Source organism: Theobroma cacao, chromosome 2 (genome assembly GCF_000208745.1).
Source record: "Theobroma cacao cultivar B97-61/B2 chromosome 2, Criollo_cocoa_genome_V2, whole genome shotgun sequence".
NCBI classification, from domain to species: Eukaryota; Viridiplantae; Streptophyta; class Magnoliopsida; order Malvales; family Malvaceae; genus Theobroma; species Theobroma cacao.
The window spans coordinates 17,000,573-17,014,524 of NC_030851.1; the positions used below are offsets into that span (position 1 = coordinate 17,000,573).

Consider the following 13,952-nt stretch of genomic DNA (forward strand, 5'->3'; position numbering starts at 1 on the left):
ACTGACTTAGTTCTCAACTGAGCGATTGTCTGCCCGGCTTAATGTCCCAGCACCATTTGTTGTTGGTCCAATGCCCTAGGCTAACAATATTTGCTTTTTTATCAACGCAAGATTATAAATTTGGGGGAAATAGGTTGCAAGGGTGGAGTTCTCTAGTCAAGCATCATTTCAAACGAAGATTGATGTAACATTACCCAATGAATGCCCTAAAACAGAAGTGACAAGACAAGGTCTTGATATTTATAACCAAGTTGGAGAGGTTTTATGATGCGCCTCCAAATAATTGATGGATTGGATATATTTATATATTTAAAATAAATAACATTTATATATTACCGGTACTGTGGCTACGGGCTAGGACCCCAATCCCCACCAGCAAGATTTTGTGATCAACACTTTTGGTTGAAACCTAATTACTATAGGTTGATCTCATTGAAATCGTTTTTTATTCCATAGTTATATTAAGAATTTACATTGTGACCCTTCCCTTGGTCTAGTAGTACTTAATTACGTAAATAAATTTTATGGGTGAATGAATATATTGAAATATATATATATTTTATATATTATATTTTTGCTTTACTACATCAATATGAATTAAAATAAGCCTTGAAGAAAAATGTGAAACCTATGCTGAGCAGGAGGATGTATCGAATGATGTTCTCCTTACAAGGAGGCAGATAATCTTGGATGGCTGGGCATGCGTGTTATCGAGCGTACATAACACAAAATCAGGACGGTGGAGGGCAAGGGGCAACCGCTCCTGACCATCACCGAAAACCAAACCTGTGGCATCAAGGAGGACGTGCCACGAATTTCTGTGTGCCTCTGAGATCCAATGCATGGAAAATCTAGTCCCATTTACATCAGCTGGGTACGAGAAAAGGCCTTTGGGGCTGTGTTTACATTTTCTTCTGAAGTTTTGGCTAAGTTGGGATCCCTTAATCCTCAGATCCAACCAAGTTTCTGGTGCAGAAATAACCTTTGATTCTCTACGGGTGGCGAATTCCCTTATATAGTCGGATTCTTCGGTAACAATTGTCAAATAGTAGTTCCCTCTAAAGAAGGGGTAGCTTTCTCCTATCAGCATCATAGCATCCTTGTAGTTGGGCATGAAAAGGACTAAATACTCGTCTTCACTTAGCCCGCAATGTTTCAAAGCCCTGTTTTGCGCTTGAATTTCTGGTATTGAAATGAAATTCCCTTGAAAGGAAGTTTTCCTAGTGAGGATATCCAGAAGTTTTGAAGGCTCCAATTGAGTGTTTTCAATATCAGAGAGGCTAGTGGTTATACTGGAGGAAGAAGAAAAACACTCTCTGCTGCCAACAATCCTTGGGGATTTTCGCTTATCATCGGTCATGGTCTCGTTCTCAGAGGATTCCTCATTGATGGAAAGATTATCAAGATCAATCTTTTCTCCATCTTCCACAAGCCCATTGCAATATTGCGGATATTTTGCAAAGACATACTGCTTCACATATTGCATTTCACTGGGTGTTATGGGGCCAGACCATCTCAAGTCAAGGCCTTGTAATGTCGAGATTGCTTCAGCTACCAAGTGAGCAGGAATTACACTGTGCGCTTTCTGTAGTTGAATTCCCAAGTCACAATCAAATTTTTAATTTTCACGTTGGGAAGAACATCATCAAATTAATACGCATTGAAAGGAAAACTTTTTAATGATTTTTCTCTTTTTTAGAGGCTAGATTATAGGACTTGCCTTGATAACCATGCTGCGTGGTCTGCCATTTTGACTTGGTGAATTGGGCATTGAAAGTAGGATTGATTTATCGAATTCACCATCTGCAACATCCTAATCATGATCAAATGCAAGCCTTACGTTAGTTTTTATGAACCGAAGCGACACAAAAGCAACCTCCAAGTAAAAAGAAAATGCAAAAACCTTGGATTCTTCAAGCAGAATAAGGTTTTGTTGTATGTTCCCTTCCATGGTGCCCCCTCGCCTGGCAGAGTGACTATATGCATACACTAGACATACCTGCAAGCAACACCTAAAAAGAGAAGAAATTAGGCAGGAAAGAGGGCCAATTACTGATAGCCTGGGGAGGATTGAAATCAGTACTGTTAAAAGGGCAATTAAAAGTTTAGCAACAAGAGGAAAGCGCCGCCAAGTGACAACAGCAGTGACCCACAACATAGAACTAGTTTAATCAAATGCTTCAATAACATCCGTAAACTCGAGCAGCTGAATGAGACTAGAAGACACGTAAAGCCAACTATTAAAAAAAAAAAACTACTAATTCATATTCATCACTAGCTTCCATTGAATTGTTACTTGCAAAGGATCATAAATGAAAAATTCATCAAAATTAGGAGTTTTATTTAAATTAATTTAAAAGAGCCTGGGCTTACCTAATAATCAATAATTGCATGCATAAGGTTTGGCTTACACGTCACAATCTCTGGGCTAGCCTATCTAATAATTGACCTGCTTACAACATTGATTTGGACTAAACGCCTAACTCTACCGCAGCGAGTTGCAGCTAATATTTAAAAGGAATGGAAAGGGGACAATAATATACATATTATTTTTTTCTTAAAAAAATGAATTACTTAATCTAGTTTACCTTAAAGATGCTTTGTTCCAAGTCTTCTGTCTTCAGTGGGAATTATCATAAATATATGAAAAAAACAGAATGCTGTACAGCTTGAGCCATGAGCATTAAGATGGAATGAAAAATGGACCGTTTGGGACGACGTCAGTTACGCAACAAACCTTTACAGGGAATTTCTTTGGACAGAAGTCCTTTCATTCGAGTCTTTAAAAAAGGCAATATTGCTACCCCCAAAAGAAAAGTAATATTCCATTATAAATTTTGTCTTTGGTCATAGTTCACGCCTTATTTTATTCTCATGAAAATTATATATTAATCAAATTAAGATAATTAATTTGTTGGCGTCGTGTCAAGTGGCCAATGGCCTAGGTTGATACTCTTTCGTTTTAGGGTTCTCAGTTTTTATTTGTCTATTGTTAATGTTTTCCCAACACAGCCAATCTCCTTCCCTTCCCTTGTGTGGCTCTCCATTGCAAAACCCTTTGGGGGTGTTTGGTTTGATGTAAGGGGAACACATTCTCTGCAATTTAAATAGCTGCAATCACTTAGCAACGTTTGATTGGTAAAAGGAGGATGTAATGTGCTTCCAATTGTAATCAAATTACGATGAGAAAAGGAAATGTCATTCCCTCCTCTCATGGAGGGAAAGTTACATTTTTTTTTCCAATTGACCTTCTCTTCTCCTTGCCTTCTTCACTTTCTTCTTCCTGTCTTCGTCTCCTTTTTCCTTCTTGCCTTTTTCTCCTTCTTCTCACCTTGCCTTCTTCTCTTTCTCCTTACTATCCGCATCAAGGGTAACCCGTCATCAACACATTTGGGTCAAATTTCACCACCAAATCTGACAATTGGAAAGATTGGGATTTTGGGTTTTATAAAACCTTAATTCAAATTTTCAAAAAATTTGAAAGTGTTTTGAAAAAAATTTATGCTTTCGATGCCGAAAATTAGGAGAGAAATATTTAAATAGTTTAGAATCGAGAAAATTTACTAAGGAATTGAAAGGATTTAAGAGGGAAAGATGTTTGGTGAAAGCATAAAGAACGCTTAAAATTGAATATCTATCGATAGATGTTCTCATCTATCGATAGATTACGTTCAAACTTTTGACAGATGATATTTATCTATCTATAGATGGTATAATCTATCGATAGATAATATGATCTATCGACAGAATTTTCTATCTATCGATAGATTTGTCTTTGGATAATGTTTTTTATTTTTAATTTTTATAAGTTTAAGGTGAAAATAAATATTTAGTAATTTTACATATTTTAATGTTTAAATAATTAAAATAAAAATATTATGTTATTTTTTTAATGTTATTATTTATTATTTTAATAGCTTAAAATTGAAAAGTAAAATTTTATATTAAAAATTAAAAATTTATTCAACTTATATATTTTTTATACATAAGGGTAATTTTGTCAATTTACATTACATTTCTAGTAAAATGCTTACAAACCAAACACTACAATGTAATCCTCTCAACAATCACATTCTCTGCAATCATCACTTTTCTTTATTATACCAAACGCTGCAAAGTTATATTCTCATCAATCACATTCTCAACAATCATATACCTAACAATCACATTCCCAACAATATACTAAACGCAACCTTCCTGTTGACAATGAAGCTAAATCGAAGGACCTGTGAGAGTTAGATAGTTACAGGATGTCAGAGTTTGTACTTTGAGGTGCATATCGAAGGTTAAGTCAGTATCTCATTGCAAATAGAGAAAAGAGAACGAGGGAGTGAAAATAACTAAATAAGAGTCAAGAAAATGAGAGCCTTGTAAACACTATCTTACCTTTATATGTACCAGATTGTGGCTTGGGCTTCGCTATGAGTTTTTTTTTTATTAGATAATTATTGAAGATAAATAAGTAGAGTTATTGTAATAACACGTAAGCACCTATAAAAAAATTTATGGGTAAATTAACTCTACCTTAAGTTTTGACCATAATTCTGTTTGGATCTATTAGTATTGAAAATGAACACTTCATCCTAAAAATATATATTACTGAACACATAAGTCCTGCCGTTAGTCCAATGTTAATATTTTTGTTTATTTAATGATGTGGTAGCATTTTGTAAACAATTTTACCTCTATTTCATCAAAGAAAGAAGAAGGTTAGGGTTTGAAGCATCCACAAGAAGCTAAAGGTCCTCTAAAAGCAAGATTTTGTTAATTTTCAAAAAAAAAAAAGTAAGATTTTGTTTATTTCTTCCTTGATTTTGATTTTTGGCACTCCATCTCAAAATTGACTTAACATTTTGGGTAGGGGTGCTTGCTTGGTTGATTGAAAATGATGCTGAAATTCTTTTTTGTAGTTTTCTTTTAGAAAAAAATAATGCTGAAAAATGGGATTACCTTTCTATTATTTTCCTTAGAAACTCTAGGACAGGTTCTTTTGTACTATAACCAACCCTAGAGCAGAAAGTGCCTCTGGCAGTGCTTCTCTTTCTATCATTCTGGTCTTTAGCTAGTGCTTCCCTAAGTTCCCTTATTCAATTATTCCTGGATCTGCCAGGCATATGGCAAAGTAATGGAGGTTCCATTTGTTCAACTTGACCTTTAAACTCAGCCATGGTGATATCAAGCAGAAGGTGTATGAACTCATTATATGCCAGCATGAAATTTTCTTTAGAGAAATAATTATCACAATATAGTTAAATATCACTCCTCTTGTGAATAATGCAAGTTGTTGCATGCTTACAAGGTAGGGTTAAAATCTAACAAACCCCGCATGGACAATTGTTAACTCTTAGCCCTAAGTTTATTACAAAAGTCTTTCCACATTTAGGGATATTGAACTCATTCTCCCTAGTAGACACCACTTTGCAAAACCTCCCATTCTACTTAATAGCATTTAGTTTTTTCCTAATTTGAGTGAGCATATTGTTCCATGTACATTCCTTCTCATATCTATCATGAAACCTCTTCATGATCTTGACTCTAATATCTTTTGTGTCAACATAGGCTTGCTTTTTGACACTTCCAATCCACTGGTTGAAGCTCTCGACCATGTTGTTGGTGACATGATTACTCTTCACATTAGAGTCAAATGCGTGCCTTTCCCACATTTTCCATCAACCAGTTGAACGCGTCACCGTTTTCACCCTTTATCTTCATCATTGCCGCATTCCATTACCATTGATTGTAAGCTTTCCCAACCTTTCAGAAATTTACCTTTAAATCCAATCTTATAAACCTTTGTTTGAAATTATTGTATAATTGTCTAGCACACCTTCTTTGACTTATATAAGGTATGATTTCTATGATGATGTCATCTAGCCCTTACCATATAAGAAAATTCAAACAATTAATTAAGCAAATAATAAGTCAATAAAATAATTAATTGAAACAGTAAATGGCTCATTTTACCTTTTAGCCATCATTCATCACTACCAATGGTCTGTAGAAGTCCCCAATCACAATATTCAATAGCTACAAAAATCATGACCATGCATGACCATTTTCCAACTCCACAATTACAACGGCAAAAGGAAAAAGTCAACAATTACCATCAATAGTTATAATTGATAACATACCTGTTCCGCATGACCCTTTTAGGTGGTGTCCTTCAACACCAATGTTAGCTTTATGATTGATCCTTGTTTTAATATGACAAAAAGCTAATGATCAAAAATATGAAAATTAAGTGCATTAGGACTTCGCAAAAACCCTTATGATTTTGATTGAAAAATAGGCTAAGTACATAAAGCTTAATTGTATCTAAAAATGCTTAAGCTAACATGAAGTATTGAGACCTCAAGTAAGGGTATTGATGTCATGATCTGGTACTCTCCTCGAGCCTGTGACAACCGCCGTGATGTCCCGATAGATATTTATTACCCGGAATGCCAATCGAAACCCCGCAAGGCTTTAATATCAGTTTTCTCACCTCCCCTGCGAGCAACAGTTGCTAATATCATATTTTAAAAGATTATAAGCTATTTACAAACCAAAACAATAAAAAAATAATTTTCGTCTCACAGGGGTATTTTGGTCATTTTTCTTCAAAAATTTCGAAACCATCTAAAATGTAGTATATGAGTGAAAGATACATATTTCATAACCAAAAATAAGTTTAGATGTCTAAAACATTCATTTAAAGTGAAATGATAGCTATTAGAATAAAATAAAAATATTAAATAAAATTTTCATTTTCTTATGAAACAATATTTATAGAGATATCCGTAAATAATTTTTGTAGCGTAAAAGCAAAATAAAGTCCTACATACAGTAACACAGTGAGCCAGAGTATGTAATTTAATTTACAATGACATGTGGGCCCTCCCCCGAATGACCAAAAGTAAAGAAGGTTGCGAACCTACGATTTTTGAGGATCCAAATCCAACTGTAGCCCTCGACGAAATCAGCTATCTACAAACTATCCTGAGCCTGAAATGGGTGAAAAGGAGGGTGGTGAGTTTATATAAACTCAGTGAGTAAATAAACATCATCTAAAATATCTAAAACCGAGTAAATGGAGACAACTTAAAATAGTTCATCGTACTATGACTCATAACGTTTCAAACTCATTTCAACTAAACAAAATAAATTCATTTCACTCAAATAATCAACATAGCTTATGAATTTCTTAAAAATTTGGCTTATGCCAAAACTTATTCTTGGGGATACCTTGACTGAGGTATCTAACCGAGTCCGTCAAGGTTGTTAAAGAAAAGTTCATATACGCATAAAACACATTTTTACATTTAAAAGCATAATCGTTCCTTGGCGTTGGCTGAGTTCACTCTCACGTGGTGATTTAGCGTGTAGTGAACTCTAAAGCTTTACCTTAGGAGTTACCCTCTGCGCCTCTCGTACCGAGGTAAAATATAACGAGGTTTACTGTGCCCCTCTAATAGGTTGGTCTACAAAAACCCGCCCACTGTAGTAAGCTAATTGATATCCCACCAAATCAATAAAAGTTTCGACAGCATGACATGGCAATTATATTACTACCCAGCCTGTCAAGGCAAAACAAACAGTTCATACAATTTCAACACAATTTCCAATTCAGCCATTCATGCCAATATCACCATAAGCCATTCAATTCAAACCATAAATTTACAACACAAACAAACAGTCTCCAATTACTCAATTTCTAAAATCATCATTCAATTTCAAAATAATTTATAAACTCATTTCATTTAATCACATTTTACTTATAAAACATAAGGATTTACCATTTAAACTCATTTTTCTATAAAATCACAAAAATGAATAAAAACTACTTTAGATAATTAAGACGATAATAAGGTTACTCATAATATCGGGAGTTCGAAATACTCCTATTCTTGGTCCTCTAGCACAATGTCTTTACCCTTATTAGAAGACTCACCACCTACACAATACATGACAAATAATTCAATATATTGTGTCATGTCATTATAAATCTATTCAGGCTATATATAAACGCATGAGGTTGTTTGGATAGTCACTTAAAGACGGTGTTACACGTTGGTTCAATTGTGATCGGAATGGATTGGTTTTCGACCTATTTCGAACTCTCCACCTTTGATTTAACCAAAACATCCAAATTGACTCCAATTCTATTCATCACACTTCCAATGTCTCAAAATACACCAAAGCGCCTCAATGAGCTTGACTTTCTCATTGTTATTCAACTTATTTTCTAAAAGAACTATACTTTAAAATTACCAGTTTCAATTTTCATCACCACCATTCATTAAATTCTAACTAAATAACACAAGATATCACAAGAATCATCATCACTAGATTCCTTATGAAATTCGGCCATGGTGGGTGCATAAACACTATGGTTTTTCATTCTTGATTTTTTTTACACCATAAATCATTAGTTCCTGACCAAATCACTTGAAATAAAATCAAATCCACCATCAACATACCATAAGGAAGATTCGACTAATGAGGGTGATGGAAGAACATGAATTTTTTCTTGTTTGCTTTTCATGCTACACATCACCAACCAACTAAAAACACTAGAATAACATGTTTTCCAACTAAATTCATCATCAAATCTTCTCCCCCTAGGTTCGGCCAACAAGGGATCCATCATGAAATCATGAATTTCAACCATGGAAAATGAGAAAGAATGCTTAGGAAAGATAGATCTCAAGCTAAAATTGAAAAATCTTACTTTTTGTCACTTGATTCCTTGAAATTCCAAAATTTTCTCTTGAATTTTTCTAACTAGGGTTTTGTTCTTTCTTTCTTTCCTCTTTTCCTTGGTGAGGCCAAACATATGGGAGTGAAATGGGAGAGTCATGTGCTGATTTTTAATGTAAATTATAAAGAAATGAAAGCTTGCCACTTGTCACTATTCCATTGGTCCGTGTTTAACACTTAACAACTAAACTTTCTTTCACCACCACATAAAATATCTCAATTATCCATAATATAAAATGTTAATGGATGAAATCGTTAGGCATGACAAGTGTTGGCTGGTGTAAAATTCCAATTTTGCCCTTGGGTGGTAAAATGACCATTTTACCCCTACGTCATGAAAATTTCAATTTGATTCCAAATCAATCCTCAAACTCTGAATCACCATATTAAGTCATTATGGGTTTTAAAATTCTCAATTTCATCTTAAAATCTCTAATTAGACTAGTTCGAGACTTAATTCAGCTTAGTTGTACCACTAGGTTCACTACCGACTTTTAACGATTTTTCAGAACTTTCCAAGTATGAAAACATATTATCAAGCACATGAATGACATGGAAAATATTTTATAGAGTTGAGCTTGACAATTGAGACTATTAGCTTTGTATGCCTCAAGAAATAACCTAAGTATGAAGGTATATTGAGACAACTTTGGACAGTATCAAGACTCCATGTGGTGAAAGACAAAATTCCACAGAGCATGCCTTGAAGTATTAAGATCAAGACTACACGTATTGAGACAACTTCTTAGAAATGTAGAATTTTAAAGAGTAAGTCCAAGTGTATCGAGACACAACTTTTCGAGTATTGAGACTTTGTCTGAATGTATTGAGACTCGAGGTTTCAAGTATTAAGACTTCACCTTCAGAGATCAAATTCCAAAGAGGAAGTTTCCAAGTATCAAGACACAAGAAAATTGTATCGAGACCATATTGTCAAAATTAAAAATTCCAGAGATCAATTACACAAGTATTAAGACAACCTTGTAATAGTATCGAGACTATATATCCAAATATGATCTTTTAGAGAGCAAGCTGCTGTGTATTGAGACAGAGCCAAAGGAATATTAAGAAAGGCATAGTTTGGGATTGTTTGAGAAAAAACAAGTACTGAGACAAACATTTGAAATGCTAAAACATCAGTAGAGAATGGAACTTAAAGTATCAAGACTTAAATCGTAGGTATTAAGACCCCATATCAGACAAGCTAGAAAATGCCAACCTTAACGAAGTGGGAGAGCACCTAAAGAAGAAATCCTAAGCAAAAGTGAAACTTCAAAGAGAAAATTCCTCATTCTCGCTCTTCAAGTCAAGTGTTTCTCATCTTTTGTTGATTAAGCTGAAATTTCTCCTACATCTTCATTAAGCCTTTAATCATCTATAAATAGTGCATATCATGGTAGGCTTACCTCAATAACCATTAGAAAACTAGTATCCATAGGCACACCATAGTTGCCTGAAGATCAATATCAAATTCAAACTCATTTCTACTTACTTCAAAGTTATGTCATCATATACTAATCATATTCAATCATTTCTCCATACTCACATGATCACATTGCTTCATCATGTTACTCATTATTCAAATCATAATCATTGAGTGGTCCTCCCTAGATATAATCAAACCATATAGGGTGGCCAACTGATGGAGTCAAATCACGCACAGTGCTGAAGCAACCGACGAAGAATTAGATCACGTATGGCACCGAAGTGATAGGCGAAGGGTTCAAAGTACGCTCAGGGTTGAGACCACTGGCGAAAATTCAAATCACGAACAGTGTCGAAGTAACTGGCAAAAAATCAAATCATGCACAAAGACGAAAGCATCCACCGAAAACAAATCACAAGGATAGGACTCCACTCAACCTCAAATCAAATCAACGTTATAAATTCCTCATCATCGAAAGGAACATATAACCACAATCAAGGCCATCATGCCGTTAATACCACATATGTACCATTTCACATCAAAGATCATACTTAACGAGCTTAAATTCCTAACTAGTTCAATATCATTTTGAAGTGCCCTTGGTCCTCTAAGGTATCAAATACTCATAATCCTCAAAGAGGCTATTCATCTTGAGTAAACTGCTCCTAAACATTCATCATATTCTATTGCATTCATCATATTCACTAGACCTCCTAGTATAGACTCAAACATATGCCACTATGTGGCTTGCACTAAGGCACGCATACACATCAACATATAACATATATGTAATTTAATAGCCTAGGCATATTCATCTAGGCATTTATTCATCAATCAGCACATAATCAATGCGTTATGCATCACATGCATCTGTGATACGCGAAGGCTACTCCATAGCCAAATTAAGATTTTCTTGGCTCTAATGGCCCTCCCACTCACCAACGTGCTAATAGCTTTATTTTTTCTTGATCAAATCACATAATAATTATTTCTTAGCTTTCAAACGTTTCCAGCATTCCAAGCTAGGTTTAGTTCCACTACTCATAGTGGTGAAAACCTAAGTTTCAAATCTTAAGTTCATAGGCTTAAATCGTTACCTTTTGATACTGGGTTTAACCAATTCCAAACTCTAAATTTCTAGCAACTCAAAAGGGAGACTTTTCATCAAAGTTGGAACAAGTGGATTTCAAAGTTATAAATGGATTAAATCAAAAATCAATCGGTAAAAAGGTAAAATTTGACCTTTAAAAGGGTTTCCCAAGCCCTGATCTACTTTAAATGAGCTTTAAAGTCTACTTAACGGTTAAGGTTTCAAAGGGGTAAAAAGAGAGAAAGAGTTTTCTTTTGTTTTAAAATGGGCGGACAACCTGAACTTCTTTTTATTTTTGTGAATACCTAGGGATGTATCAGTACATTTGTAAATGTATTGATACATGTTCACAAATTTTCTTAAAATTTATCAATGCATGAGGCAATGTATTGATTAAAATCAAGCATAATGCTCTCTACCTTAATTGTATCAATACATTGGGAAAATTTATTGATACATTTTTCACAAAATGTCCCATGTTTCAAATCTATCAATACATTTGGACAATGTATAGATAGAATTATACAATACGCTTGTGTTCTTCAAATCTATCGATACATTTGTGAATGTATCCAAAGGAAATTCTCAAAATGCCTCTATTTATTCTTCCTGCCAAAAAGGTATCGATACATTGGTGAATTTATTGATACATTTTCTCTAGAATAGGCAATTTTAGCACTTCAAACTTCCAAAAATATGAATTTCAAACTCCCAAATCATTCACTGTTCAAGTCAAGCTTCAAAGTGCTATTATAACTCATAATTATTATACTTATACTCAAATATAAGATCAAAATTTCAATCTAAACTTCAATCTTTAATATTCATCAATCATTTTTTAAGAATTTGGCTAAGTGTTATCCTTAAGTGTCCAAGTGTCAAACATATGCACAAATCCATTAAGGGCTTTCAATTATGCCAATATTCACAGTCAACAACCTATAAGCATAATCATATTCATCAAAGTTCAAATTAGCTCATCAATTAGCTTAAGCTATTTCAACATATCATTAAAAGTCCTTAAACACATTTATAAATTCAAAGTCACTGTCTATATACACATATGCCTATTCTTAAAGCCTCAAGCACATACATTGAAAACATAATTTAACTCCTTAAAAGTTAAGCTAATATCACATGTGGTTCATATCGAGGCTAGAGGTGTTACAATTTATTTATTTCATTAATTTATTAATACATTATTTAATTTAATTATTTTTTAAATTAAATAATGTTACTTATTTAATTAATTCCAAGATTGGATAACCAACATTTGCCTTGTTTCATCTATTGAAGATGGGCAACTTGTGAGTTCTTTTAGCTTTGTTGTTGCTTCATTTGTGCTTTATGCATTATTCCTTGTTAATATTAAAACTAAGGAACTTTTATTATGTGCTTGGGAACATATACCTCATACTAGTCTAGCATGATGCAATCTTGGGAATGTGGCTTCTAGCATATTATGGCATATGTCGATTCATAAATCTTTTAAAAGTTGGAATTGATAGAGGTAAGTTTATTAATGAATCCATTGTTAAATGAGATATAAAATGCTAGTATCAAACATGAGGATTGTATTGGTCTCGATTCTTATATCATTAACTGAAAGTTGAAATAGCCAAAAAGATGATTTAATATTTATACATTAGTACAAGTGACTAATTGGTAAGTATAAACACCAAAATTTTAATTGAAGAAAGATTTTTCGATTGAGATTGACCCAATACTATTAGAGATTGAGTGGGCATGTTGTTTACCATAATTCACAACAATTGGACTTTTGTAACTCAAGTTATCTTGGAAATATTGCAGCATGTACAAATGAAGCCATCACCATACTTATGTGATTTTAAATCAAATGAACCTTTCTCATTAAATATCCTACAAAAGCAATAAGAGAAATTAACAATAACTATTCTTAAAGTAAATTAAGGCAAAAATAAAGTAAAATTAAACTAAAATAACTTATTTAACTACTCAACATGTAATCCAACTTAAACTAAAAAAAAAAAACCTAAAATACTAAACTTCGAGACTAAAATCACAAAGATCTAGCTACTAATAATGTGATAACTCTATAATATAAAATTATTTGGGCTTAATTTTGATAGTAATTTAGCTTAGTTCTTGTAGTAATGCATAGAAATTAATAGGTTTTATTTAATTATTTTAGGTTAGTTAATTTAGATGAGTCAATGTAATCTTATTTAATTTTATGTTTAATTTGGTGTTAATGTGATTAAGATAGGCTACTATTCATTTATTTGTGCTTTTGTAGATATTTGATGAAAGAAGAATTTTAGTGGAAGAAGGAGAGCAATTTTGAGGTACAGACTTCCACTGCACATGTTTTGGTATTTCAGCAATAACTCTCTCTACAGAGCTCTAAATGAAAAGCTACAACTTTCATGTTTACCACTTTCCCAGTTCAGCTTGGAAGGTAGTCAAAAATCTTGTCGACATTGACACACTACAACAGTCCTAGAATAATTACGATTTCTGCTATTTAAATGGTCCAGGCCGTGGCTTTGGAGGTAGTAAGTTGCAGCCACGTAGTCTGATGAGGAAATCTTTATTGGCATTGACTTCTTTCTTCACCCAACTTGGCCAAACTTTAAAATCCTATAAAAATAACCTTTCGGAGGACTTTTAGGGGAAAAAAGAAACACCAAATTGACAGCTAAGAGTCACGCCACA

The 13,952-nt window shown here is 33.6% G+C and overlaps 1 protein-coding gene across 1 annotated transcript; it reads right to left on the reverse strand.

Annotated features, from left to right (window-relative positions):
- LOC18608997 lies at nt 617-2,149 on the reverse strand. The gene is made up of 3 exons (XM_007043947.2): nt 1,904-2,149; nt 1,721-1,813; nt 617-1,585 (listed from the first exon to the last, which is right to left on the reverse strand). Exons 1-3 carry the CDS (start codon nt 1,949-1,951, stop codon nt 629-631), a joined length of 1,098 nt encoding a protein of 365 aa, XP_007044009.2. The 5' UTR covers nt 1,952-2,149; the 3' UTR covers nt 617-628.

Excerpts from the sequence above, each read along its gene's own strand:
- LOC18608997 (XM_007043947.2), bottom strand. The coding sequence starts at position 1,951 with ATGGAAGGGAACATACAACAAAACCTTATTCTGCTTGAAGAATCCAAG. Across the intron at positions 1,814-1,903 it reads TTCTGCTTGAAGAATCCAAG|GATGTTGCAGATGGTGAATT; the intron begins GTTTTTGCATTT and ends GATCATGATTAG. Across the intron at positions 1,586-1,720 it reads CACGCAGCATGGTTATCAAG|AAAGCGCACAGTGTAATTCC; the intron begins GCAAGTCCTATA and ends ATTCAACTACAG.